The sequence below is a fragment of the Callospermophilus lateralis genome, chromosome 7 (assembly GCF_048772815.1).
Source record: "Callospermophilus lateralis isolate mCalLat2 chromosome 7, mCalLat2.hap1, whole genome shotgun sequence".
Taxonomy (NCBI): Eukaryota; Metazoa; Chordata; class Mammalia; order Rodentia; family Sciuridae; genus Callospermophilus; species Callospermophilus lateralis.
Genome location: NC_135311.1, coordinates 81,438,554 through 81,461,933, shown reverse-complemented (window position 1 = coordinate 81,461,933; position 23,380 = coordinate 81,438,554). Strand labels below are relative to the sequence as shown.

Genomic DNA, 23,380 nt, shown 5'->3' with positions numbered 1-23,380 from the left:
TTACTTATTTATATGCAATGCTGAGAATCGAACCCAGTGCCTCACATATTCTAGACAAGCACTCTACCAGTGAGCCACAACCCCATCCCCTTCTCACATATTTAATATAATAATTAGAAAAAATATCAGTAAAGAGAAAATCTGAAGGATAGACACATCTGGAACACTATATCCAACCACACAACAGAGTTCTCAAGTACATATGTACAAGCTCTAAGGTGAGCAAGGCCATTAAACAAGTCTCAATACATTTCAAAAGCTTGAAGTCATGTAGAGTGTGTTCTTTGACCACGATGGCAGAAAAAGCATTTGACTACATTCAACATCAGTTCATGAAAAGGCCCAGCAAACTGGGAATAGAAGGGAAATGTTTCAATATGATTTTTTTAAAAAATCTGCAATAAAACCTATAGTTAGGGGCTGGGGTTGTGGCTCAGTGGTACAGTGCTTGCCTAGCATGTGTGAGGCACTGGGTTCGATCCTCAGCACCACATAAAAATAAATAAATAAAGGTATGAAGTCCATCTACAAGTAAAAAATATATTTTTTAAAAAAAACCTTGATTGATTTGGTGCTAGGGCTTGAACCCAGGGCCGTGCACACTGAGCCACACCACTAAGCTACCCTCCAGCCCTAACATTATATTTAATGGTGAAACACTATATGTGTTTCTCTCCTAAAATTGGGAACTGGAAAGATGTACTCTCTTTCTACTTCTATCTATGGTTGTGCTAGAAGTTCTAAATAGAACAAAGGCAAGAAACATAAATAAAGATAATAAACATAGGAAAGGAAGAAGTAAATCTGTGCTTGTGAATTACATTATTGTTTACAAAGAAAATCTGAAAGGATCTATAAAATGACCAATAAAACTACTTAACAAGATCACAGAATGCAGGGCCAATGTATGAATCAACTGTATCTCAACAGATTAGCAACAAATTTCTAAATATTACAAAAGCAAGGTAAGTTACCTTTAGGTTATTGTTCAATTTAACTTTCCATCATAGTTTTTTAAAATTATTGAGTTATTCACTTGAAAAATAAAACATCTTTTCTAATACCATTGTCCCAATACATAGTCATGGGTACTTGCTAAATATGTAGGTGGGATAGAGGGTGATATGCTTATGTTTGTATCAGAAAAGTGGGTAGTGACTAATTTTCTAATATGGTGAGTAGCCCTTAATTATTATATTTAATCTGTATGAAGTCCTTGGTTCTAATTTTTTTTTTCTTTTTCTGTGAGTCATGACATAAAGAAAATTTTCCCATTCATGCTTTAAATAATGCTCTCTATAAGTATTTAGAGTCATAGAAGAACAGCTCAGTTACAAATTTTAGAGGCTACTTTAACCTGCGTCTGGTAACTGGTGGTGCCTGCCTCTGAGGGTGCCTGAGTCATTTTAAAAACAATACTAGGCAAGCTTAAGCATTCTCTCCATCAACTGATACCAAAAATGTACAGTTTTTGCCATATGGAGATTCTTGGGATTTAAAAAAAGACTTTTTAAAGAAAGAAACTAAAGACTGATTCCAGTGTTTTTTTCCTCCCAATTATTCTATGTCTGAGCAGTATAAAAAGATGGGAATAGTCTCAAAGGACCAGGGTTTACCAGTCAGAAGAACTTCTCTGGAGTTAAATCCAAAAGCACTTTGAACAGTGTATGACATATAAAAGTGAATTTTTGCTTTCCCAAATGGCCTATTTTGAAGGAGAAAGGACAGTTTTATAAGTTTTCCTGTGTTTATTTCTAGATCTTTTTTTTCTTAATAGTCATCTCTTCATAAAACATTTCCCAAGCATGTTTTTAAATAGTATATTGTCTGATTCTTCTCTGCTGAGTACATGTATTTGTGTCTAAGAAAATAATTTTGAATTATATGTGGGGAAAAATCTCCTTAAAAGGACCAATATTTAAGCATTAGAGCAAATTATCAGAGCCAACCATTCATTTTTCTTGTCTGGAAATTTTTAGGAATTCTTTAGTATTATTTTTGTATACCTTAATTATAAAGAATATTAATATTATTTAGTATATTTACTGAGTGAATGATTGCATAAATTAGTAAGTGAATAACAAAATGGATGGTGGTCTAAAATCTCTGGTGGGCCTTCTCATATCTGAAGGTCTTTGCTTTCTATTAAAATTTAACAATGAGGGCTGGGATAGTGGCTTAGTGGTATGGTGCTTGCCTAGCACATGTGAAACATTGGGTTTGATCCTCAGCACCACATAAAAAAAATAAATAAACAAAATAAAGGTATTATCTATAATTAAAAACATTTTTTAAAAATTTAACAATAAGTGTTTTGGAAATTCATCAAGATATGTTTAGCTTGAATTTTCAAATATTCTAATAAATAGTATTATTCAGTTAATTTGTGTTATATATGTGTATATGTATGTATATAAATACATGTGCGTATAGATACATAAATATACACAGTGGGAGAGGAGAGGAAAGGAAAGAAATATTTGGGAAAATTTTCCAGCTCAGATTAATTAATTAATTTCTTCCCAAATCATTCATACATTTCCCAAAATAAGAAAACAATAAAGCACTAAACTAATGATTTAAAAATATCCTCTGAGAGTGGTTATACTTCAGTGCTCTTGCTCCCTGTTAGGGAAGAAAGGAAAAGGCCAAGACAGATGTGGCTGTGGCCAGCTGAGACTGAAAATCTGGGTTTTGGTTATAGAGCCTTGAACAATTACCCATTTATTAACAGGAAGGCAACTAAAGATTTGCTTGCCAAAAATGCTAAGTAGAGCATGAAAAATGGGCATCAACAACATTAGGAATTAGCTTCTTTGATTTTAATAAAAATACTTCTTCTGTCCACCAATACTTAGCATTAAAAATTCAATTAACCAAGTATGGAACATATCAGAAACGTGTTCACCACCATTTGTGTGTATGTGCATGTGTGTGTGTCACTCATTGTAGTTCTAGATTGAGACTACAACTAATTTTCATGAGTGTCTTAAGGAGCCACCTCACCAGTGGTGGCAGAAAAATTGTCTTATGTATCACCTTTAAATGTTAATTGTTCTTCTGACCTGCTCTACTGAGTAGGATTCTGAGGCTGTATCCAGAGAACTGTGATAATTAGCAGAGATGATTCTCTGCCCATCTCCAGATAGAAACCCTCCTGGAAAGAGCCACTCACCTAGTGTAAGAAAGTTAAACACTTTGAATTCCCATCTCATGTTCTAAAACCCTGGATCTTCTAAACATTTATTAGATCTTCATAGGAAAATGACAAACCTCTCCACCCTCTTACTGAAAGTGGGATTGCATTTGAAAGCACATGGGGTAGGATGGGAAATGGTGGCTATTCTTTCTTTCTTTTTTTTATTTATATATGACAGCAGATTGCATTACAATTCTTATTACACATATAGAGCACAATTTTTCATATCTCTGGTTGTATACATAGTATATTCACACCAGTTCATGTCTTCATACCTGTACTTTGGATAATAATGATCATCACATTCCACCATCATTTCTAACCCCATGCCTCTTCCCTTCCCCTCCAACCCCTCTGCCCTATCTAGAGTCCGTCTATTCTTCCCATGCTCCCTCTCCCTATTCCACTATGAATCAGCCTCCTTATATCAAAGAAAACATTCAACATTTGTTTTTTTGGGATCGGCTAACTTCACTTAGCATTATCTTCTCTAATTCCATCCATTTACCTGCAAATGCCATGATTTTATTCTCTTATATTGCTGAGTAGTGTTCCATTGTATATATATACCACATTTTTTAATCCATTCATCTATTGAAGGGCATCTAGGTTGGTTCCACAGTTTAGCTATTGTGAGTTGTGCTGCTACAAACATTGACGTGGCTGTGTCCCTATAGTATGGTATTTTGAAGTCCTTTGGATATAGACTGGGGAGAGGGATAGTTGGGTCAAATGGTGATTCCATTCCGAATTTTCCAAGAAATCTCCATACTGCTTTCCATATTGGCTGCACTAATTTGCAGTCCCACCAGCAGTGTATGAGTGTACCTTTTCCCCCACATCGTTGCCAACACTTATTGTTGTTTGTATGCATAATAGCTGCCATTCTGACTGGAGTCAGAGGAAAGAAATTAAAGGGATACATATAGGAAAAAGAAGAACTCAATTTGGCACTGTTTGCTGATGATATAATTCTCTACCTAGAAGATCCTAAAAGTTCTACCAGAAAACTTGTAGAACTGGTGGCTCTTCTTGATTATTGGAATCCAGATTTCATACATCCTGTTGGTCTCTTCACTGAGTAGTCTCTCTGGTTTGCTTGCTATTCTAGATATGATAATTATGAAGCCATCAATTTTTAAAATGAACATTGAAATCATTATATTTTTATTGTGTCAGAGTAATTTATAGCTAGATGCCAGATTATGAACTACTTTTAAAATACAGCATACAACTCTATATGTCAGATGCTTGGTATAGTGCACAATAAAATCTCAACAAGTAGATATAGCTCAGAGGAAAAGCACTTGCTTGTCTTCAATTCCCAGCACTGAAAAAAAAATAAAGTAAAAGTCTTACCAAGTGAATGAGTGAGTGCTTGAGTAATAGAAGGATAGTTTTATTTTATTATCAAGATTTCTCATAGACCTCTTTTTGCCTACCATGACTTAGACTGGGATATAACTTCTTTTCTTTCCTTCCGTGCTAAACTTGTCACAGGAAGAGCAGAGCCATAGAGGGTTGCTGGGGAAAGAAGTCATCCTATGTGGTTATGTGGTTCTCACATGGACCATACTCTTCTACATCTCCAGGCCTTTTCTGTATCTCTCTTGTACTCTGTGCAGGCTCCATTTTGGAGCTGGATTCCAAAATAGTGAACTCTCCACACAATTCTACTATATTGAGGCAACGTTTTATGTATCTGCTTCCATGCTGGATTGGGAAGTTCATGGAGGCAGGAACTATGTCTTGTCCATTTTGATCTCTTTCATCTTTTTTTGGTAGTTGGCTTATACTAGATGCTCAATAAATGTTGTCCTGAAGCAGACAGTTAAAAATGCATTTCCAGGTACCACTAGAACCCTACTTGTCAGAAGAGTTTTAAAAAGAAAAAGAAATGAATAGAAGACTAGTCTTCTATAAAACTTGTTTTAACAAGTTTAGACACATGAAACAATTAATAAAATGAGTCTTCCTTGAAATGCCCTCATACTTAGGCAGTACAAGAAGATATTGATAGCAAGAGGTTCTAAAGATGTGTTCCCACACTCTGGCTGGAATTTCTCTGGGTTTCACTAATTACTGATTGTTTACTTAATTTATTTGTACTACTGAGGATGGAAGCTAGGACCTCAAGCATGACAGGCAAGTGCTCTATCAGTGAGTTATATCCCTCATCCGGTGTATCCTGTGTATTTTGTTTTTATAATAAACAGGGTTTTGTGCTTGCCTCACATACACAAGGCCCTGGATTCAATTCCCAGCACCAAAAAAATAAAAAGAAAGAAAGAAAAGAAGAAGGAAGGAAGGAAGGAAGGAAGGAAGGAAGGAAGGAAGGAAGGAAGAGGGTCTTACTATGTTGTCCAGGTTGACCTCAAGCTCACAATCCTCCTGCCTCAGACTCCTGAGTAGATGGAATTATAGTCACATACTCACATACTAGCACACTAGCTAGACTGTTTTATGGATTTTTGTGCGTGTGTGTGTGTGTGTGTGTGTGTGTTTGTGTGTGAGAGAGATAAAGAGAGAGAAAGAGAGAGAGAGAAAAAGAAAGAAAGCACCCACACGTGCACGCTGAGGCTCAAACCCAGGACCTGGCACTTGCTAGGCAAGCATTCTACTACTGAGCCACACCCTAGCCCCGGACCTTATTGCTTCAAATACTGAGTTTGAAATAATTTTTTTCAATCATTATCGGTAGAAGGAAAAGAGTTATTCTGAGATAAGCTAAGCAGAGAGATAATGTCTAATGAATACAGTGGATACCATCACTCTTCCAGCTATTAATAATTTAGTAGTCTTTTCTGAATTTCTTTTCTGATTTTCTTTTGGAGACAGTCTTTGTTTTTGAGTGAGTGCTAAGCAATAAATGTGACTAAGTGTGAAATATAACTATATTAGGCATCCATCTTCTTTGAAAGTGTTAAATTCTTTCAGCCACAAAAATTGGGATAACTTATACCCAAGAAAATGATACCAGTTTTCTTTGGAATGACACAAAAGTTTAAAAAAAAAAAAAAGAAGAAGAAGAAGAAAAGAAAGAGAAAGGAACTTTTATCTAAATTCCTAATGGAAATCTTTTATACACTGTAATGACATTTGGGGGTGAGTTTTCAGCCTATTTTCTATTCAATAAATTTGTGCACAGAGTATTAATGGAACCATCACACAATTTTTCATCTATTTGCTATTCTCGCAATATCAGTTCACATGTAATACACTCTTGAATTTCATTTTCCTCCTAGAAATGCTTTTAAAAGATTTGAAAATGTGCTTCTTGCTTTAAGAATTTCTCAACCACTTTTCTAATATTTCCTTTGAATGAATGCAGTATGCCTCAAAGCATAAAATCTAGTCGTCTAAAATAGGTAGTAGTTCAGGGAGAAAGATGATTTTCTTCTTAAAATGAGTAGATTTTGGCTTATTTGATGAGACTACAAACATATATTTAGCTCTGAGAGGGTTTTTAAAAAACTAATTGTTGTACAATGGATCAGACAGGGACTTGGGCCACGTGACCTTTAAGGATCTTCCTATTCTTCTTTGATTCCATGAATTTACGAACATAGTAGATGATATAAGTCAGGTTTGTGTTCACACACCAATGACAAGTGTACCTGTTGCTGACATTGTGGGTTTAAATGTTAAATGGTTGAAAGGAAGCAAGGTAGAGAGGGCCTGGCTTAGAAATTGGCTAAAAAGTGAGCCAAACATCCCTCAGCATCTCTGGTGATTTTCTTGGTGGGGCTTGGCAGCATCACCCAACAATAGCTTCCAATTATTTAACTACTTCTTAATATGTAGGGTTTTCTTCTGTCTAAGTCATGCATCACATGTGCTAGTGATGAAGAGTCCATAAACTGAACTCTGTGAACCAGGCAGGCATGGATTACCCCAGAGACGATATATTTCTGGACTCTTCTCACCGGACTTCATTTCTCCCTCTCCTTCAAGCTCAGAAAGTCCTTTTGTTCAATATTTCTTTGCTTTGCTTTTGTTTTTGTTTGTTTGATTTTTGAGATTGGCTTCATTATATTGCCCATGCTGGCCTGGAACTCGAGTTCTTCCTGCCTCAGCCTCCTGGGTAGCTGGGATTATGGGTTCATGCTGCCACACCCAGCTAGTCTTCCTGTTCCATTTCAGTGCTGGTTACCTCATTCTGGCACCTATAGTTCTCTGTATTTCCTAAATGATCATTAAAGTAAAGCACATCTATAAAGATAATATTAAGAATAATGATCATGTTTTACTTTGTATTTTACTTGACCTCTCCTCTTAAGAATCACATCATTATACACAGTTCAGACTCATTAGTTCTTCCAGATGATCTGCTTGCTTCCAGTGTCTCCTCACACAATCTGCCTCCTGCACTACCATAGACTCTCCTTCCAAAGTACAAAATAAAATATGATACCCCCATGTGTTTAAGACAATGCCAGCCCATCTAGTCACAGCCTAACTTTCCATAACTTCAATTTCTAGTTTATAATAGGATCTTCGTGAATACTAGACAAATGAATAAATAAGCAAAGGAAATAGTTGCCTGATAGGCAATTAGATGGAATAAAAGAACTCTGGGGGAAAAACAGCATTGTAAGTTACTTATCGTCCACCTGATATATATTAAATAAAAACTTCTTCTTTAAATTCTTACATCTTGCCATTCTGATGTACCCTAGCTGCTTTTATTGAACATTTGCACGTTAAAATCAAACGGCAGAAATCTTCTTTTCATAAGCTAACTTTGAAGAAATATTTTTGAGGCTATTAATGATATGCTCTGTTTAGCAGATATGATTAATTCGGCTTGTGACAAATTGTGGAAGGAACAGACTAACCTAGATAAGATAACTACTTCCCCAAAGTAAGAGATCACCAATTGGGTAGAATATGGTGCTTCGAGTACTAGTCGTCTCCCTAAGTGAAACAGGCAGTATTTTTGTATTTAATCACTTCGCTCCACTTTGGATTTTTTATTGTTGTTATTGTTATCTTTTTAAGACTCTGCACCTCACTAAGCACATGTCCTGACCACTCATTTCTACCATTTGGATTTCTTACAACATAAAGCAGAGGTTAAAATCCAGTTTCCTGGGTCCCATCACCACCTCTGAAGAGTGGAGCTCATGAGCGCATTTCTGACAAGCTTCCAAGGACAATAAGGCTAGAGGAGCTGGTGCAGAGTGCCCTTTCAAAGACATTCCTGCAGAGTCTCCTTCACCTCCACATCAGAGTTTTCCTCAACAAAACAGATACTGCTTAATCCACACAATTTCCTATGATTAGAATAGTAGTGGGACGGGAAATGGTATTTATCCTGGAGAAAAGAAGACTTAAGGAGAATATGTTAACTGATACCAGGTGTTTTAATTGCCATATGGAAATAGCCCTCCTTCTTACTCTTGTTTTCATAATCATTTTGCTTATTATATTATAATTGTATATTTTAAAGTAATTTTTAATTGACAAAACCGTATATATTTATTATGTACAACATGATGTTTTGAAACATAACTCCATTGTGGAATGGCTCAAGGAAGCTCATTAATATATGCATCACCTCACATACTTTTCAGTTTTTGTGGTGAGAATCCTTAAAAGCTACTCTCATCTATTTCATGAATATACTGCATTATTAATTAGTCACCATGTTGTTCAATTTATTTTTCCTAACTAAAATTTTATATCCTTTGACCACCATCTCCATAGTCTGTCTCCCTGCATAATTCTCTCTTTATCTCAATTACTAAAATATGAGCCTCCTATGACCAGGAAAAAAAAAATGTCTTACTCCTTCTTTTATTATCAGGGTCTAATTCTTAGTGAAAACCACCGGAAACATGAAAGAGTAAAATGGTATCTGGGGAGCAACCAAATCCTGTCAGTCTACTTCCAACATGATCTAAGTCAAATATGTGAGAGATGACTACCAAGAGCAAAAACATCCTTTATTGTGAAACTTTGTTTCCAAATTTTGTATCTGAATCCCAGAAGAAATCCTTTAGTTTGGGTTAGAGACAACCTGAAGCCCAGGGCCAAAGCAGGCCAGATGGTCTTCTCCAATCCCAATCTTGAAGCCACCTGATCTTGGATTGTCTTATTCTTGTCACAGACATGTTGATCCAAACATCACGTAGAGTTGAAGACAGGAACTAGAGCAGAGAACCACAATCTCTGTCTGTGATTGGTGGCCCAGGGCAGGCCTTCTGAGAATTAAGTCCAGCAGATCTCACCAGTTCTACAGAAAAATGCGAGTTCATAAAATCAGATAAGCATAAGCAAGGGAGAGAGGGAGGGAGGGAGAGGAAGGAAAGGGAGGCAGAGAGAGAGAGAGAGAGAGAGAGAGAGAGAGAGAGAGAGAGAAAGAGAGGGTTAACTTTCTAGCCTCTTGGAAATAAGAGTGAAGCAAACAATCCCTCTGCCTAGTACTACATAGCATAGTGAAATGTCTTCCTCTCACCAACTTTAGCCACACTTTCTGTCCTCAGAAGCGAAGAGAGGAGGATGCAGAAGAATGAGAGGGAAGACTGGCTTTTCTGAGAGATTAATATTCTAATTATTGTTCTTATAGGACCAGGGGGTCTTAATAACTCAGGCCATACAGCTTATAACCAAGCCAGTGTGATCGTAGAGTCCATGCGTGTTACTTACAGACAGGAGACAAAAGAAAACAGATGACATAACTTCCTATTTGACAGGATTCCAGTTCCTTTGTTCTGGTGTCCAGAATCTTCCACCTGTAAACATCAAATTTAATTGGGAAAAATCTAATTAAGACATCTAATCAAAATCTACTTGTTTCCACTCTCTTGGAAAGGAATTGTGTAACTGTTTATCTCCTCTTATGGAGGATGATATCTGAAAGATTCTCATCCTGTGAGCCGCATGCCTCAAGCTAAATTGAGTGTTATGTTCCTTCCAAAGTCCACTTGCCTGCCTTTCTGTGTGGGTTCATGTTCTTTTGGAAGGACAGCTCTTCCCTCCTCTTTTTTCTCTGGTCAATCCTTTATCGTCAGATCTTGGCTCAGTTGCTAGTTCCTCATGGGAGCCTTGAATGACCTCCCTGTGAAGGCTGAATCTCCCAGTTTTTTGTTTTCACAGTATCAGCTGTTCTATCTCTGCCTTGTGGCCCCTACAACATAATATTTTGACTCTTATTTGTGATATTCTTTGATTGAGGTTTCCTCTTCCAATTGGCCAAGCTCCATAAGTGCAAGGACAGGCCTCATTGTGTTCACTGTTCATCTTTGGTGCCCAGAATCAAATCAGGCACATAGGCACAGAGGTTATAAGTATGCTGTTCAACAAATGATCGCAAATTTGCTCCAATGGTTATATAACCTTGTTAACATTTGGTATTGTCAATCTTCAAGATTTTTTCCACTCTGGTTTGTGTGTGTACTTTCCATTTGAATTATCTGGATTTTAAATGATGACAATGAACACCATTTATTAGTCTTTTATCTGTCTTTTTTTGTAAAAATACCTGTTCGAATCTCTTGCCCATATTTCTGTTGTTTTCTCTTTTTCTTACTGATTTGAAAGATTTTTTTTTCATGTTTTTGAAACAAACCCTTGGTTAGTTATACATATTGGAAATATTTTCTCTAAGTGGCTAGCTATTGTTTTCATATTCTTAATGATGTTTTAATAAGTAAGAGTGTTTTTAAATTGTAAAGCAGTCAAATTTAGCAAATGTTTCTTATATTGTTAGATTTTTTTATCCTATTTAAGAAATCCTTGTCTACCCTAACATCTAGAAGCTGTTTCCCTATATTTTATCTTCTTGAATTCTTATCACTTTACCTTTCACATTTAGATTGAAAAATTATTTTGAAACAAATTTGTGTATCATTTAATATTATCATATAATGTAATATCTGTTTTCCATGTGGACATCCACTTGACCCAGCACTGTGAATTGAAGACTGTGCTTTTCCTAACATGTTGTAGAGCCGTCTTTGCCATGGATAGCATAGCTTGGGGTAATGGATCCGTCTTAGGTTTCTCTCTTCTGTGCAATGGTCTGCTTCACTTCTCCTACCACCCTCTCTTCATGGCTATAGATTTGAAGTGAATCACACTATCTGGCAATGAGTTCTATCACTTATTTTCAAGATTGCCTTGAAAATGTCCTGACTATCCTTGGATCTCTACATTTCCAAATCAATTTCAAGATTAATTTTAAATTTTAAACAACAACAAAAGGTCATCTAGATCTAGAGTTTTCTTTGAGAGTTCTGGAAATATCTTTCAAAAACATCAGACTATTCTGACTTTCTATTTTTAACCAATTTTAAAGAGTTGTATTTTTTTAGAAAACTTTCCATTTCATGTAAATTTTTCAATTTGTTTTCATATTCTTAATATCCTCTGCTATCATCTTAATATCTGTGGAATTTTATTTAGAGATGCATTCCTTTTTGTTCTCAATCCTTATTTGTCCTTTCTCTTTTTCTTAATTACTTTCACCAGGGATTATCAACTTTATTAGTTTTCCAAAGAACCCATCCCTTAGCTATTTTATTTTATATTTCATTAATTTCTACTTTTATCTTTTTATATAATTTTATATAATTTCTACTCTTTTCCTTCATTCTCTTTTTTAGTAAGCCTAAAAGATCTAACTTTTCTCTAGCCATTTTGAGATGGATGCCTAAGTCACTGATTTTCTTCTTCTTTTCCCCCCTAATGAAAGCATCTAAGGCAGTAAATGCTTCTGCAGCTGTGGTTTAGCTACATCACACATGACTTGGAATGTCATGTTTTGTTATTATTTAATTAAATATTTTCTATTTATATTGTGATTTTTTGACCCAGAAATTATATTAAAGTGTATTGTTTAATTTCCAAACAAGATTTTTTGGTTTTTTTATTTATTTATACATTCATTTATTCATTTATGGTGCTGAATATTGAACCCAGGAACTCATGCATGCTAAGCAAGCTCCGCTCCTGAGCTATACCCCAGCCTCTATTTTTTTTTCATTAACACAGAGCTTATGTCTACTATAGTCATCGAAGATACTCTGTGATTTCAATCATTTGAGATTTGTTGAAACTTTCTTTATGGCTCAGAATATGTTAAATTTTTATAGATTTTATGTGTTTTAAAAGACTTTTTATTCAACTCAAATACTATTATAAAAACATGAAGCAATTTGTTAATTATGTTGAAATCTGTATCCTTACTGTTTTTCTTTTCCTGTTTGTTCTATCAGTTACTTGGAAAGATATATTAAAATCTCCCATTATGATTATGGGTTGAGAGTCTCTGCTAGTTCTGTCCAAGTTTGGCTTTATATCCTTTGGGTTTAGATTATTAGGTCATGCATTTTAAGAGTGTTTTATTTTTTCTTGGAAATTGAACCTTCTATTATAATGAAATGGCCTTCTTTAGCTATAGTAATACTTCTCTCTCTGAGGTCCTCTACTTGGTCTGATGTTTGTGTAGTTTTACCAGCTTTCCACTGGTGAGTGTTCTCATGGTGTGCTTTTTCCCTACCTTATTTTAGCTTTGCTGCATTTTTATATTTAAAGTGTACTGCTATATCAAGCTGTTCTGATGTCCTCTATGTATTCCCTCAATCAACTTTTTACTTGGCCATTTCTGGTTATATTTTTATTTTTTAATTTCTGTGCATTTATTTATGGTGCATGTATGTATGTCTGTGTGTGTGTGTGTGTGTGTGTGTGTGAGAGAGAGAGAGAGAGAGAGAGAGAGAGAGAGAGAGAGAGAGAGAGAAAGTTAGTTTTGTGCCAGTTGATGTGCTGCAACTCCCTGTATCTGTTTGGCCTCTGCCCTGAGACACATACAGTAATACATACTCAGTGTGAGAGTAGGAGAAGGTGGTGTGCCAGAAGGCAACTCTTGACCAAGAGGGGATGGGATCTGATGAATAAAATCTCCTCATATTTGTCCCTCAGAAGATCTAGCAGCACTGAGACCCAGTGTCCTGCAGCAGTGACTGATTTGATACTTGCATTGACTTTGAACTCTTGCTGGACCCTGACCCAGCCAACCACAAGCTGGCAATCTCCTGTCCTGGTTTTGCTTTCTTTTTCCCTCCTCTGCTCACTTCCTCCCTCCCTCTCTTCCTTTCTTCCTTCTTTCCTTCCTCCCTTTCTTTCTAGTACTGGGGATGAACCCTGGATCCTGTGCATGCTAAGCAGGCTCTTTACCACTGAACCACACACCCTGCTTTCAAGAAGAGCCCAGGTTAAGACACCATCTTATGAACAGCAAACAGTTTTTTGTTTTGGGGTTTGTTTTTTTTTTTAATTTAATCTACTTCTGTTTTCTAATAACAACATTCAATCTTTTCAAATTTAATGCAATATCTTATGTATTTGATTTTAAATCTATTATTTTACATGTTATTTTCTATTTGTCCACCCATTTTGTTTTTCTTTTTTTGTTGTTTTTTTAAATTAAATAATTTTCATTTTTAAATTTTAGATTGCTCACTATATTTTTTTTTTGTGGTGGGGGGAGCGTACCAGGGATTAAACTCAGAGGCACACAACCACTGAGCCACATCCCCAGCCCTATTTTGTATTTTATTTAGAGACGGAGTCTCACTGAGTTTCTTAGCACCTCGCTTTTGCTGAGGCTGGCTTTGAACTCTCAATCTTTCTGCCTCAGGCTCCCCAGCCACTGGGATTACAGGTGTGCGCCACCATGCCCAGCTGTTATATTTTTTTTAATACAACATTTTAATGCTTATCTACAGCAGGGATCAGCAAATGAAGGGGCATGTGCCAATACTATGGGATTGATCACCATAATGTAATGAGGACTTGAGCTGATTCTAAAGAGGCTTTAGTCCTGTGCAGGTTGATTCACATACCCTCAGAGGGTATATATAGCCTTTCACTGGGCTAACCAAAGCCTTTCCTGGGTACAGGGTGGTACTTTCTAAAGCCCTTCCTCTATGGTGGGCCATATGGTCCAGTTTTTGTCCCTTGGCCTATGGTCTACTGAAAGCTCTGCTTAGAAATTATCTCCTTGTTAAATGTTAGTGAATCTAGCTCTCCATCTTCCCCCCCCCTTATAGTGATCTAGTCTAGCTTTTATGATGATAGTATGTGTTCAATAAATGTTTAAAAGGTAAAGTAGTAGTAATTTATTTTACATTTTTCCTGTAGGCAGAACAGAGAAGCAAATTTTAGCCCCCTGTTAGAAACTTCCCAGTTAGATTCAAGGAGTGATGAAAGGGTCTGAGAACTAAGTACCCATTACAAGAAATGCTCAAGGCAGAACATTGGAGTTTAAATGTTCACGTTTTAAAATCATTAGTCAGGAGACCATGGAGATGATTACAGGTTTGCATTATTTAGGATTAGATAACCTCCAAGTTTTCCCCATATTTTAGTTTCTGTGATTCCTGTTTTTATTTCCACTCAGATCTTCCTTTTTCTTAAATATTGTGCTTCCTGATTTCTGACAGTGTAGCTGATCTGAATTACTGAGCCTAGGCCCTCTCAACATATCTTCATCAAGAACAGAGCAGTCGAAAGCATTGACAGTCAAAACAGGGAGAATCAGAATGAGCTCACTTTGCAGCATGACGCAGTGAATACGGGGAATCACTGATTCTTTTCAACAGAACGGTGGTTCCAATAAGGGCTTAAAAAGTGGGTAGAAGAAGATTGAATTGTCTGTGTAACAACTGACTTACCTGATTCAATGGGAGAAACACATCAGCAATTCAGAAATTTACTGTCATGTAGACAAAAGAGATAGCTCTGCTATTGCTCTTATGTATGTCTTTATCCTTATTCATCTAGTCAGCTTTGTTATGTTGGGACCTTATGACTTCCCAACATGTCACAAGTGGATTTCATGAACATTTTCTAGGGTTTGAAATAGAATGGTGTCTGCTTTTTTTTTTTTTTTTTTTTAAGTTTGGGAAAAAAACAAGCATTTAATATTTTCCAATAACAATGGAGCACTGCTGAAGAGCATGAGGTGATAATGAGTGGTTGTGTGTGGGGTATGGGAGCTACTAGGAATCAGATGAGCATGCGTATGTCTGGGGTCACTCTGCAGGGTAATCAGCTCCTTATCCCTAGTTGCTATAGTAACCAGCTGTATGTTTAATTTTTTTTTTTTAATTAACAGGTGGCTTTGTTTATGATTTTTTGTGGGTTTTTTGCTGTGCTGGGTATTGAACCCAGGACTTCACACATGCTAGATAAGCCTTCTGTACTGAATTACATTCCCAGCCATATTTTTTATTTATGTCAAGGAAAGACAGCAAATTATCCACAATTAAGAAATTAAATAATTTTGCACATTCCTTCTAGATCATTTTTGTCAGAGCTGAAGTTTAATTCATCCAGAAAAAAATTCTGACATATGCCATTCAATTTTTTTTTTAGTTATTGATAGACCTTTATTTTATTTATTTATATGCAGTGCTGAGAATCGAACCCAGTGCCTCACACATGCTAGGCAAGTGCGCAAGACCCTCAGCAATTTAGAAAGTCCCTGTCTCAAATTAAAAACTAAAAAGAGCTGGACTATGACTCAGTGGTAAAGCATCCCTGGATTCAATCCCCAGGTTCTTATTGTCTCAGATTTTGGTTTCAGCTACTACCTTCTGTTGATGGATTCCAAATTGTCTCTAGTACTATAAAACCCAATAGTAAGAGATAAAGTATAGTGATGACTACATATATAAGGCTACCTCTGACCTCATCATGTTATAAGGAAACACCTACATTGCAGTCTGAAACAAAATGCAAAATGTAATAACATAAACCATTAAATTTGTTTTAAGTGCAAAAGGCAAGAATTTTTAGATGCAAGACATTTTTATCTGCATCCAGTACTGATCTGGTAGCTCAGGGTGTTGGGTTTCTTTTTTGTTTGCTATTGTATCTAACTATACCAATATTATCAAATCAAAACCAATATTACATTGTATTAGTCAGAGATGGTCTTCTAGAATTTAGTTAAAGTAAATTTTAAAATGTTTTCTTTATTTTATCAGGAAATGTTAAATATTACTGAAAATTATATTAAATATGAATTTTATAATATAATATTAAATAAGAAAAAGTTTTAACTTTATGTAATCTCTTCATCATATATCCTACAAAAATTATGTGTGATTTTCAAAATTTTTCAAGCTTCTCAAAAGTGATTTACATGCTTTTAATAACTGGGAAATACAAAAGTACCATGTCACAAGTTTCCCCCTTATTTTATAGCTGAGAATCTGGGGTTCAAAGGAATTGAACAGTTTGGGTCAGAACAAACCTAATAGATGGCAGATTCTAGATTAATATTCAGGATGATCTGATTCTAAAATTCATATTCTTCATCACTCTTTCTAGTGATTTCTTGTGGCTGTGCTTACACAGCAGTGAGATTCGGGGAGGGAAGTCCGAGTGGTGTCTCAATCCTAACCGTAATCAATAACTCGTAGTGATAGTTTCAATAGACTGAAATTTTGATAAGAAAGACTCCAAGGTGATGCTAAATGCTGGAGACTTCTAGCTGAGAGATTTGGGAAAGGAGTATTGCTACAGTAAAAATAAACTAACAAATAAACAGGACAGGAATTTGATTTAGGTAGAAAAGTATGAGATTAATTTTGACCTTAGTAAATCAAAGTTAGATTAAGATGTGCAAATAGCACTGTCACAGACACTTGAAAATACAGAGCTGAGAGACTGTTCAAAGTCAGGACTTAAAGTGTAGATTTGGAATCCATCAACAGAAGGTAGTAGCTGAAACCAAAACACTGGACAATGAGAACCTGGAGAAGGAAAAACGTGTGATCTAAGCCTTGGAAAACACCTCCTCTTGGGGATTTGAGGAGGAAAAAATGTAAGCAGAAGGAAAAAATAACAAAACAAAAAAATAAGTTAAAGAAGAACCAAGACCATTCAAACTCCTGAAAACCAAAAAAGTCTAAACAAGGCTGAAATTTGTTGAGTTTATTTTGTGTGAATTATTTGACTTCATAATCACTCAGGGACGTAGATTTCATACCTCTCTATTGACAAATGAGAGAACACAGAAGCTTAGCAAGTTTAAGCCATATGCCCATCACTTGGCTGTTAAGGAGTTTTGGGTCAAAAACTGGAATCCATATTTCCCAGCTTCTGGAGACAAGTGGTCTCCACAGTACACAAAGTAAAATATTGTGGTGTGTGAGAAAATCTTAAAAATTCTGATGATTGACTGGGTACAGTGGCACACACCTGCAATCCCAGTGACTTGGGAGGCTGAGGCAGGAAGATCACAGGTTCAGGCCAGCCTCAGCAACCTAATAAGACCCTCAGCAATTTAGGGAGACCCTGTCCAAATTAAAAAATAAAAAGAACTGGAGGTATGTTTCAATGGTAAAGTACCCCTGAGTTCAATCCCCAGTCCCCCCAAGAGGATTGTATCTCATACACTCAAGAGGAGTGTATCTCATTCTTTAAAAATTTTGTTTTTAATGTATTTATAATGTGATCTTATGTTAGTATGGTAATGGACACATATCAGATCTACATGCATAATTTATAAATTAATAAGTACATGTTCATTGGGATATATGGTCAAAAAGTTTATTACTGTGAAGATGCATTTAAAATTTTTGTAAAGAACATATTGAGTTTTAAAAAAAGAAGTTCTTTGATTTGGCAGCAGCTAAATTTGGTATAACATTAAATGTGTCATAAATAAAGATAACTATTTTAGAAAAAATTGGAGAATATTGCTTCAAACAACTATGCAAGACTGCTTTTTGCCTTGTCTCATACTCAATAACAAACTGTATTTACTTCATCTGATCATATTATCTTTTAAATGCAAACTAGTTTAATTTAGTTAAAATTGGTATTTTCAGGAATTCATGAAGGGCTTTGGGCCATTTGTTGCTTTGTGTTAGTAGAAGGAACAGAGAGTCCTTGGACCAAGCAGACATAGTTCAAATACCAACTTTTACTTTATTGACCATGTGATCTCAGACAGGTTCTTAGTTTCTCTGAGGTTCAGTTTGCTCATCTATAAAATGGAGATAATGTTCATTTTATAAATTGCTGCAAAGTTTATAGTATTATAAAGAAATGGTTTGGCATTGGGCCTGGCATACAGTAGATAATTTTAAAATGGTAGGAAATAGAAATAGTAGCTGTAGACAACATTGTGGCCCAAAAGTCATTTCTCCTCTAAAATCAGATTGCACACATACTTTTGACAAAGTTTGTCCTATATTATTCTTAATTCAAGCTGGAAATTTATATGAGCATAGACTAAAAAGTGTTCCATAAATTCTGTAGGACAACTGCATACAGCCATGTGGGTGGGGGATGCCATTTACATGGACTATGATGGGAATAGCTGGCCCTGGTATGTGTAGAGTGGCAGCCCAGGAGATAGGCTGGTAAAAACTAGAGGGCCAAATACATGGCAGCCACAAGGCCAAGGGAAATGAATGCCAGGCCTATGCATGTGTTGGTGGGATACTGAATGCCTCTCTGCTTGTCCAATGCTCTCCCCAGATCTGCACCCCTGACCTGGTGGTTTTCCTGGCTTGTGCCAACCAGAGGCTCAAGGAAAGATTACTGAAGCGTGCAGAACAACAGGGGCGTCCAGATGACAATCTCAAAGCTACCCAAAGAAGACTAATGAATTTCAAGCAGAACGCAGCTCCATTGGTTAAATACTTCCAGGAGAAGGGGCTCATCATGACAGTAAGTTAGTTCTGCTCTTAGTGTCCACACAAGAATGACCTTGTCAGATTTCTAATTATCCTATGTTCTCATATAGAAATCCCCTTTGCTCTTAAAAGTGGTTTTGGGTGAAGTGTAAAACCAATCAAGAAAATCAATCATTTTTACCTGTTTGCCTTATTAAGACATAATGATTTTTTAAAAAGTCAATTTGTGAAAGGTGATAAATTCTAACCTCGTCTAGAATTCTATAGTCCCTGAGTAAAAGAGTGTTTTTAAAGGATTATTGGGGGTTGTTTTAAGCAATTCTTGCCCAACTTCTTGAATCTTTTGTCTTTGAAAATGTCACAAAATGGTAAGATTTATAAACAACAGTTGGCATAGTTTTAGAGTATATTTGGATTGTAAGTTTTGTTTATTGTATTGTGCTACCTAAAGAAATGAGATTCTGACTTGAGAAAAAAATTTTCTGAGGGTTTGACTTGTCATAAAAAGGGATAATATATTAAAATGGGAGTCATTAATCTTTCTGCTCATTTATCAAATGCAAATATTAACAGATATAATACAGAAATCAATGTTTTCCTAAATGTTTAGTTTGTTTTCTAGTTAATGGTATTCCGTGTGTCAAGGAAAGATGACACTGAATCATTAGTTAATTCAGTTTTTAGAAATAAAAGGCTTAGCTCAATTGATGATTTCCCGCAATATCAGTTTCCAGTATTAAATCACAGGGAAACAAACAAGGTTGTAAGCCATTTGAAGGAAGTATGCAGGAAGCCACAAAACCACAGCAGTTCCATGAGAGCAGAACCCTCCTCTCAGCCCTGACCCCTTCCCACCAGAACAAAGACCCTTGCAGGAGGGTCACAAGCCCCCATAGAGAATTCTGTGAAACCAATGCATGTGTATCCCAATAAAATACACAGACATTTTCCACATTTAAGTAAATCAACTGATGCCCATCCACAGAGCCCCTGTAACCTTACAACTCCTGGGTTAAAACTTTCTTCATTAGACTAGGATGCCCTTAGACCTGAAAGAGACAGTCATGACATTTGAATAATGATCTTTTTGCAGTCTCAAAATATTCATTACATTTTGCTCTTTGAGTCAAAGTTGTCATGTCAGAGAGTTGTAAATTTGATCTGAAAATTATTCACAATGCCAGAGTTCATTTTTTGGTTTAAAACAGAGTAATAATAAAAATTGAGTAATAAGAAAGATTTAGGAAAATCAAGGTAAACATTTCTGTGGCTATTTTTGGTTGGGGGTTGTTGTGTATGTGTGTGTTTTCTCACCAATTACCAGCACTGACTTCAGCATTGTATCATGAAAAAAAGAAATTTATCCTGTAGATCAAACCCCAACTGCAGTCTGAAAAGCCAGAGTTTTAATTGATGTTTGCAAGGCTTGAAGGTATTACCAGAGTGTTTCTGATTACTCCCTGCTTGTCACATTCGTCATCACAAGCAGAGCAGATTTCCCAAATGAATGCAGAGTGGGGATTGTTAATTCACTAATATTTTGCATGGAGGTGAAATGCCATTGCCTCTAATTGAGGGAGTCAATAACAGTGTGGATGACAGCCTGTAACCTCACTGCTGAAACCAAATGAGCTTTAAGATAAACACCTCTAATTACTGGGAGAAGACTTGCCTTGGAAAGTCACCTTTTGGAAAGCAGTGAATACAGGCTAGGCTCTGGGGAATATAATTTGAAAAACAGTCTGACAAAGAAGCAGGTACTGCATCCTGAAACACTTGTTCTCTTTCAGAACTCAGATCATAGTTTGCTTTCGGAATTGAAGTGCATTTGATAGATCTTCTGCTTTTAAAAATGAGTTAAATATAAAAATAGTCATCCTGTGAATCACATGAATGTTAATATTTTAATAAAAAAAATCTGCACGTTAATAGATTAAACCCAAATATATCCTTTTCCCTGTGGTCTCTCCACTGCCTGCCTTTGCTTCTGCCTGCTGCTCCTAGTGATTCATTTATTCATTTAGTAAATGTTAATTGAGAACCAAGATATTCTGTTAGATGTTAGGTGGGCAAAGCTAAATAAATAAGGGGTAAGGATCTTCGCTTTATTCACTGACATATTCTGAGCACCTGGAGTAGTACCTGCCCAACACACAGTAACCCCTCCAAAAGTGAACTTGGCTTATAGTCTGTGGGAAAAGAGAAACTGAAGGATGGGTTATCCAGTGTGATGACTGTGGAGTTATTAGGTGAGAGTGATTATTGAGTGTGAGAACGTGCACGGTTTCCTCACATATGTCATGCACTGTGTTAGGGACCAGAAGTCACTGTAGTGAGTAGAATAAACTTTCCCCACTCAGAATAAGAGGAATCATTTATCTCCAAAGAAGCCTTTTACGAACCACAGGGACCATGTCTGTCCTTAATCCAGCTGAGAATTTTCATTTTGGCACTCGACTTCCTAGGGTTTTGGAGTCTCAGCCCTCTCACTTGCAATCTCAACTCCACTGCCATTTAATAATTCCAAGGTGCTAAACTTGCTGTAAATTGTAGAAGATGTTACCAACATGGCAATGCTGTGGAGGTCAAATGAGAGAATGCGTGTAACGTGATAGCGGGTGGCAGTGCAGACACTGCCTGAGATGCACCATGCAGCCTCAGATTCCAGCTGTACCACCTGGCACCTGTGTGGCCTCCTGCAGGTTGCTTATCTTCTCTGTGACTCACAGGCCTTGTCTATAAAATGGACACAACCATCAAACCTATGCTCATGTGATTTCAAGGAGTAATGGATGTCCAGTGCTTAGAATGATGTTTGAAACATTGTGAGGGTAATTTGTTAATTAATATTATTTTATAGTTTTTGCATTTCTTCCTCTCGGTTTCTTCCCTGTCTCATGCTCATTTCTGGAAACTATAATTACCATTGACAATTTGGTACTCTTTGAGGGAACTCTGTTGACTTTTCTCTCATAGATTATTGAAAAGTCAACTCTGTTGACTTTTCTCTCATAGATTATTGAAGAAATCTAACATTAATAATTTAGGTTTTAAAAACTTCATGCCAAATTTGTTTTTCTTTAAGTGTTTGTTAATCAGTTTTAAAGTTGATCCAGTGTTTTCTTGAACGTCTATATTGCTGATGCAATCAAGCTCTATGATGACTGTGTCTGAATAATGTAGTTTAATTGCAACATATATTCATTCATTTGAATTCAATCAATTCATTCTTTTTTCTTTTTTACTTCATAATTGATTGGGCATTTGTTGATGGATTTGACTAAAGAATTAACTTCTTATTTTTTAGAAATATTTTTCCTAATTTTTGTATGTGTGTTAAAAATATCCCTTTGACTGAAGAGAAAAATCTAATAATAACAGCCAGGAAAAACGTGCTGTTGCCTGACTACTATATCTTATTGTCATGATTCCCATCACATGGATCTCTTCATTTCTATTATTATCTTCTATGTTCTGTATAGAGGTGTGCAAGCATGAATTTAAATAACATGAAATCATAAAGCTTCTGTATTAGGGAATTCTGCATAGAATCTTCTCTGACATGTTTATGTGTTGTTTTTAACTTGTCATATTGGATAAAGTTTCTTTTATGGTTTTATGTTAATAATTAAAGATAAGGATGCGGTGAGTTGGTCAGATGTTATTCTTGGGAATTTGAGTATTATTGAAACAAGGAAAGTTTCCTACTTAGTGTTACCAAGTGAGCTGTGCCTCATGACATTTTGGGGGACTTGAATTTTATAAAATTACAAAATTCTTGAATAATAATTTCCCTTTAGTAGAAATTTTTTAAAGCGTCAATAAAAATGTCTATTTTTTAAAAGTGATTTTTTATCTTTATTTTAAAAGCTTTTTTAAAAAATTTTTTTTGTAATTATACACCGACACAATGTCTTTATTTTTATGTGGTACTGAGATTGAATCCAAGCACTCTGCCACTGAGCCACAACCCCACCCCTTAAAAGCTTTTTAAAACAAAATTTGTCTTTCTTTTAGTCATGTTCAGGTAGGTTTTTTGTTTTTGTTGTTGTTGTTTTGTTTTTGCGGTACTAAGAATCAAACTCAGGGCCTCACGCTTTTTAGGCAACTTTCTACCACTGAGCCATAATCCCCAGCCCAAGTCTTTGTAAGCTTGAAGCATTCCTTTAAAAATAAATGCAGTTTTGTTTATTTTTTGAAAAAGGAGTCTTTTTAAATGCTTGGAAAATGATAGGACAAGATGTAATGTCTCTCCTATTTTTCAAAATATATCCAAAGCTTTACACCATTGAATGTTCCATTAAACTGGAAAAACAGGCCACTCTGCAGGGAAATGGCTGCACAGTTGTGTACATTGAACAAATGCTTCTTAAACGTGGGTGATAGTTAGTGAACAGCCACGTTTAACTTCAGACTGTGAAGTAAGCAAATGGTCATTTTCCTTCAGGACTTTTTGTAGGAGGAAGCAGAGAAGTATACTTAAAATGAGAAGGAATCTGTAGTCACAGGATGCACGGAG

At 36.0% G+C, this 23,380-nt stretch overlaps 1 protein-coding gene across 5 annotated transcripts in view; it reads left to right on the top strand.

The window, feature by feature from the left end:
- Positions 1–23,380, top strand: part of Ak5 (adenylate kinase 5) — a 254,755-nt gene that overhangs the window by 34,984 nt on the left and 196,391 nt on the right. For all 5 annotated transcript variants that reach the window (XM_077110122.1, XM_077110121.1, XM_076862280.2 and 2 more), the window contains exon 6: positions 18,704–18,895. In XM_077110122.1, coding sequence (XP_076966237.1) covers positions 18,704–18,895 — 192 coding nt within the window. The remainder of the gene's footprint in view (positions 1–18,703; positions 18,896–23,380) is intronic.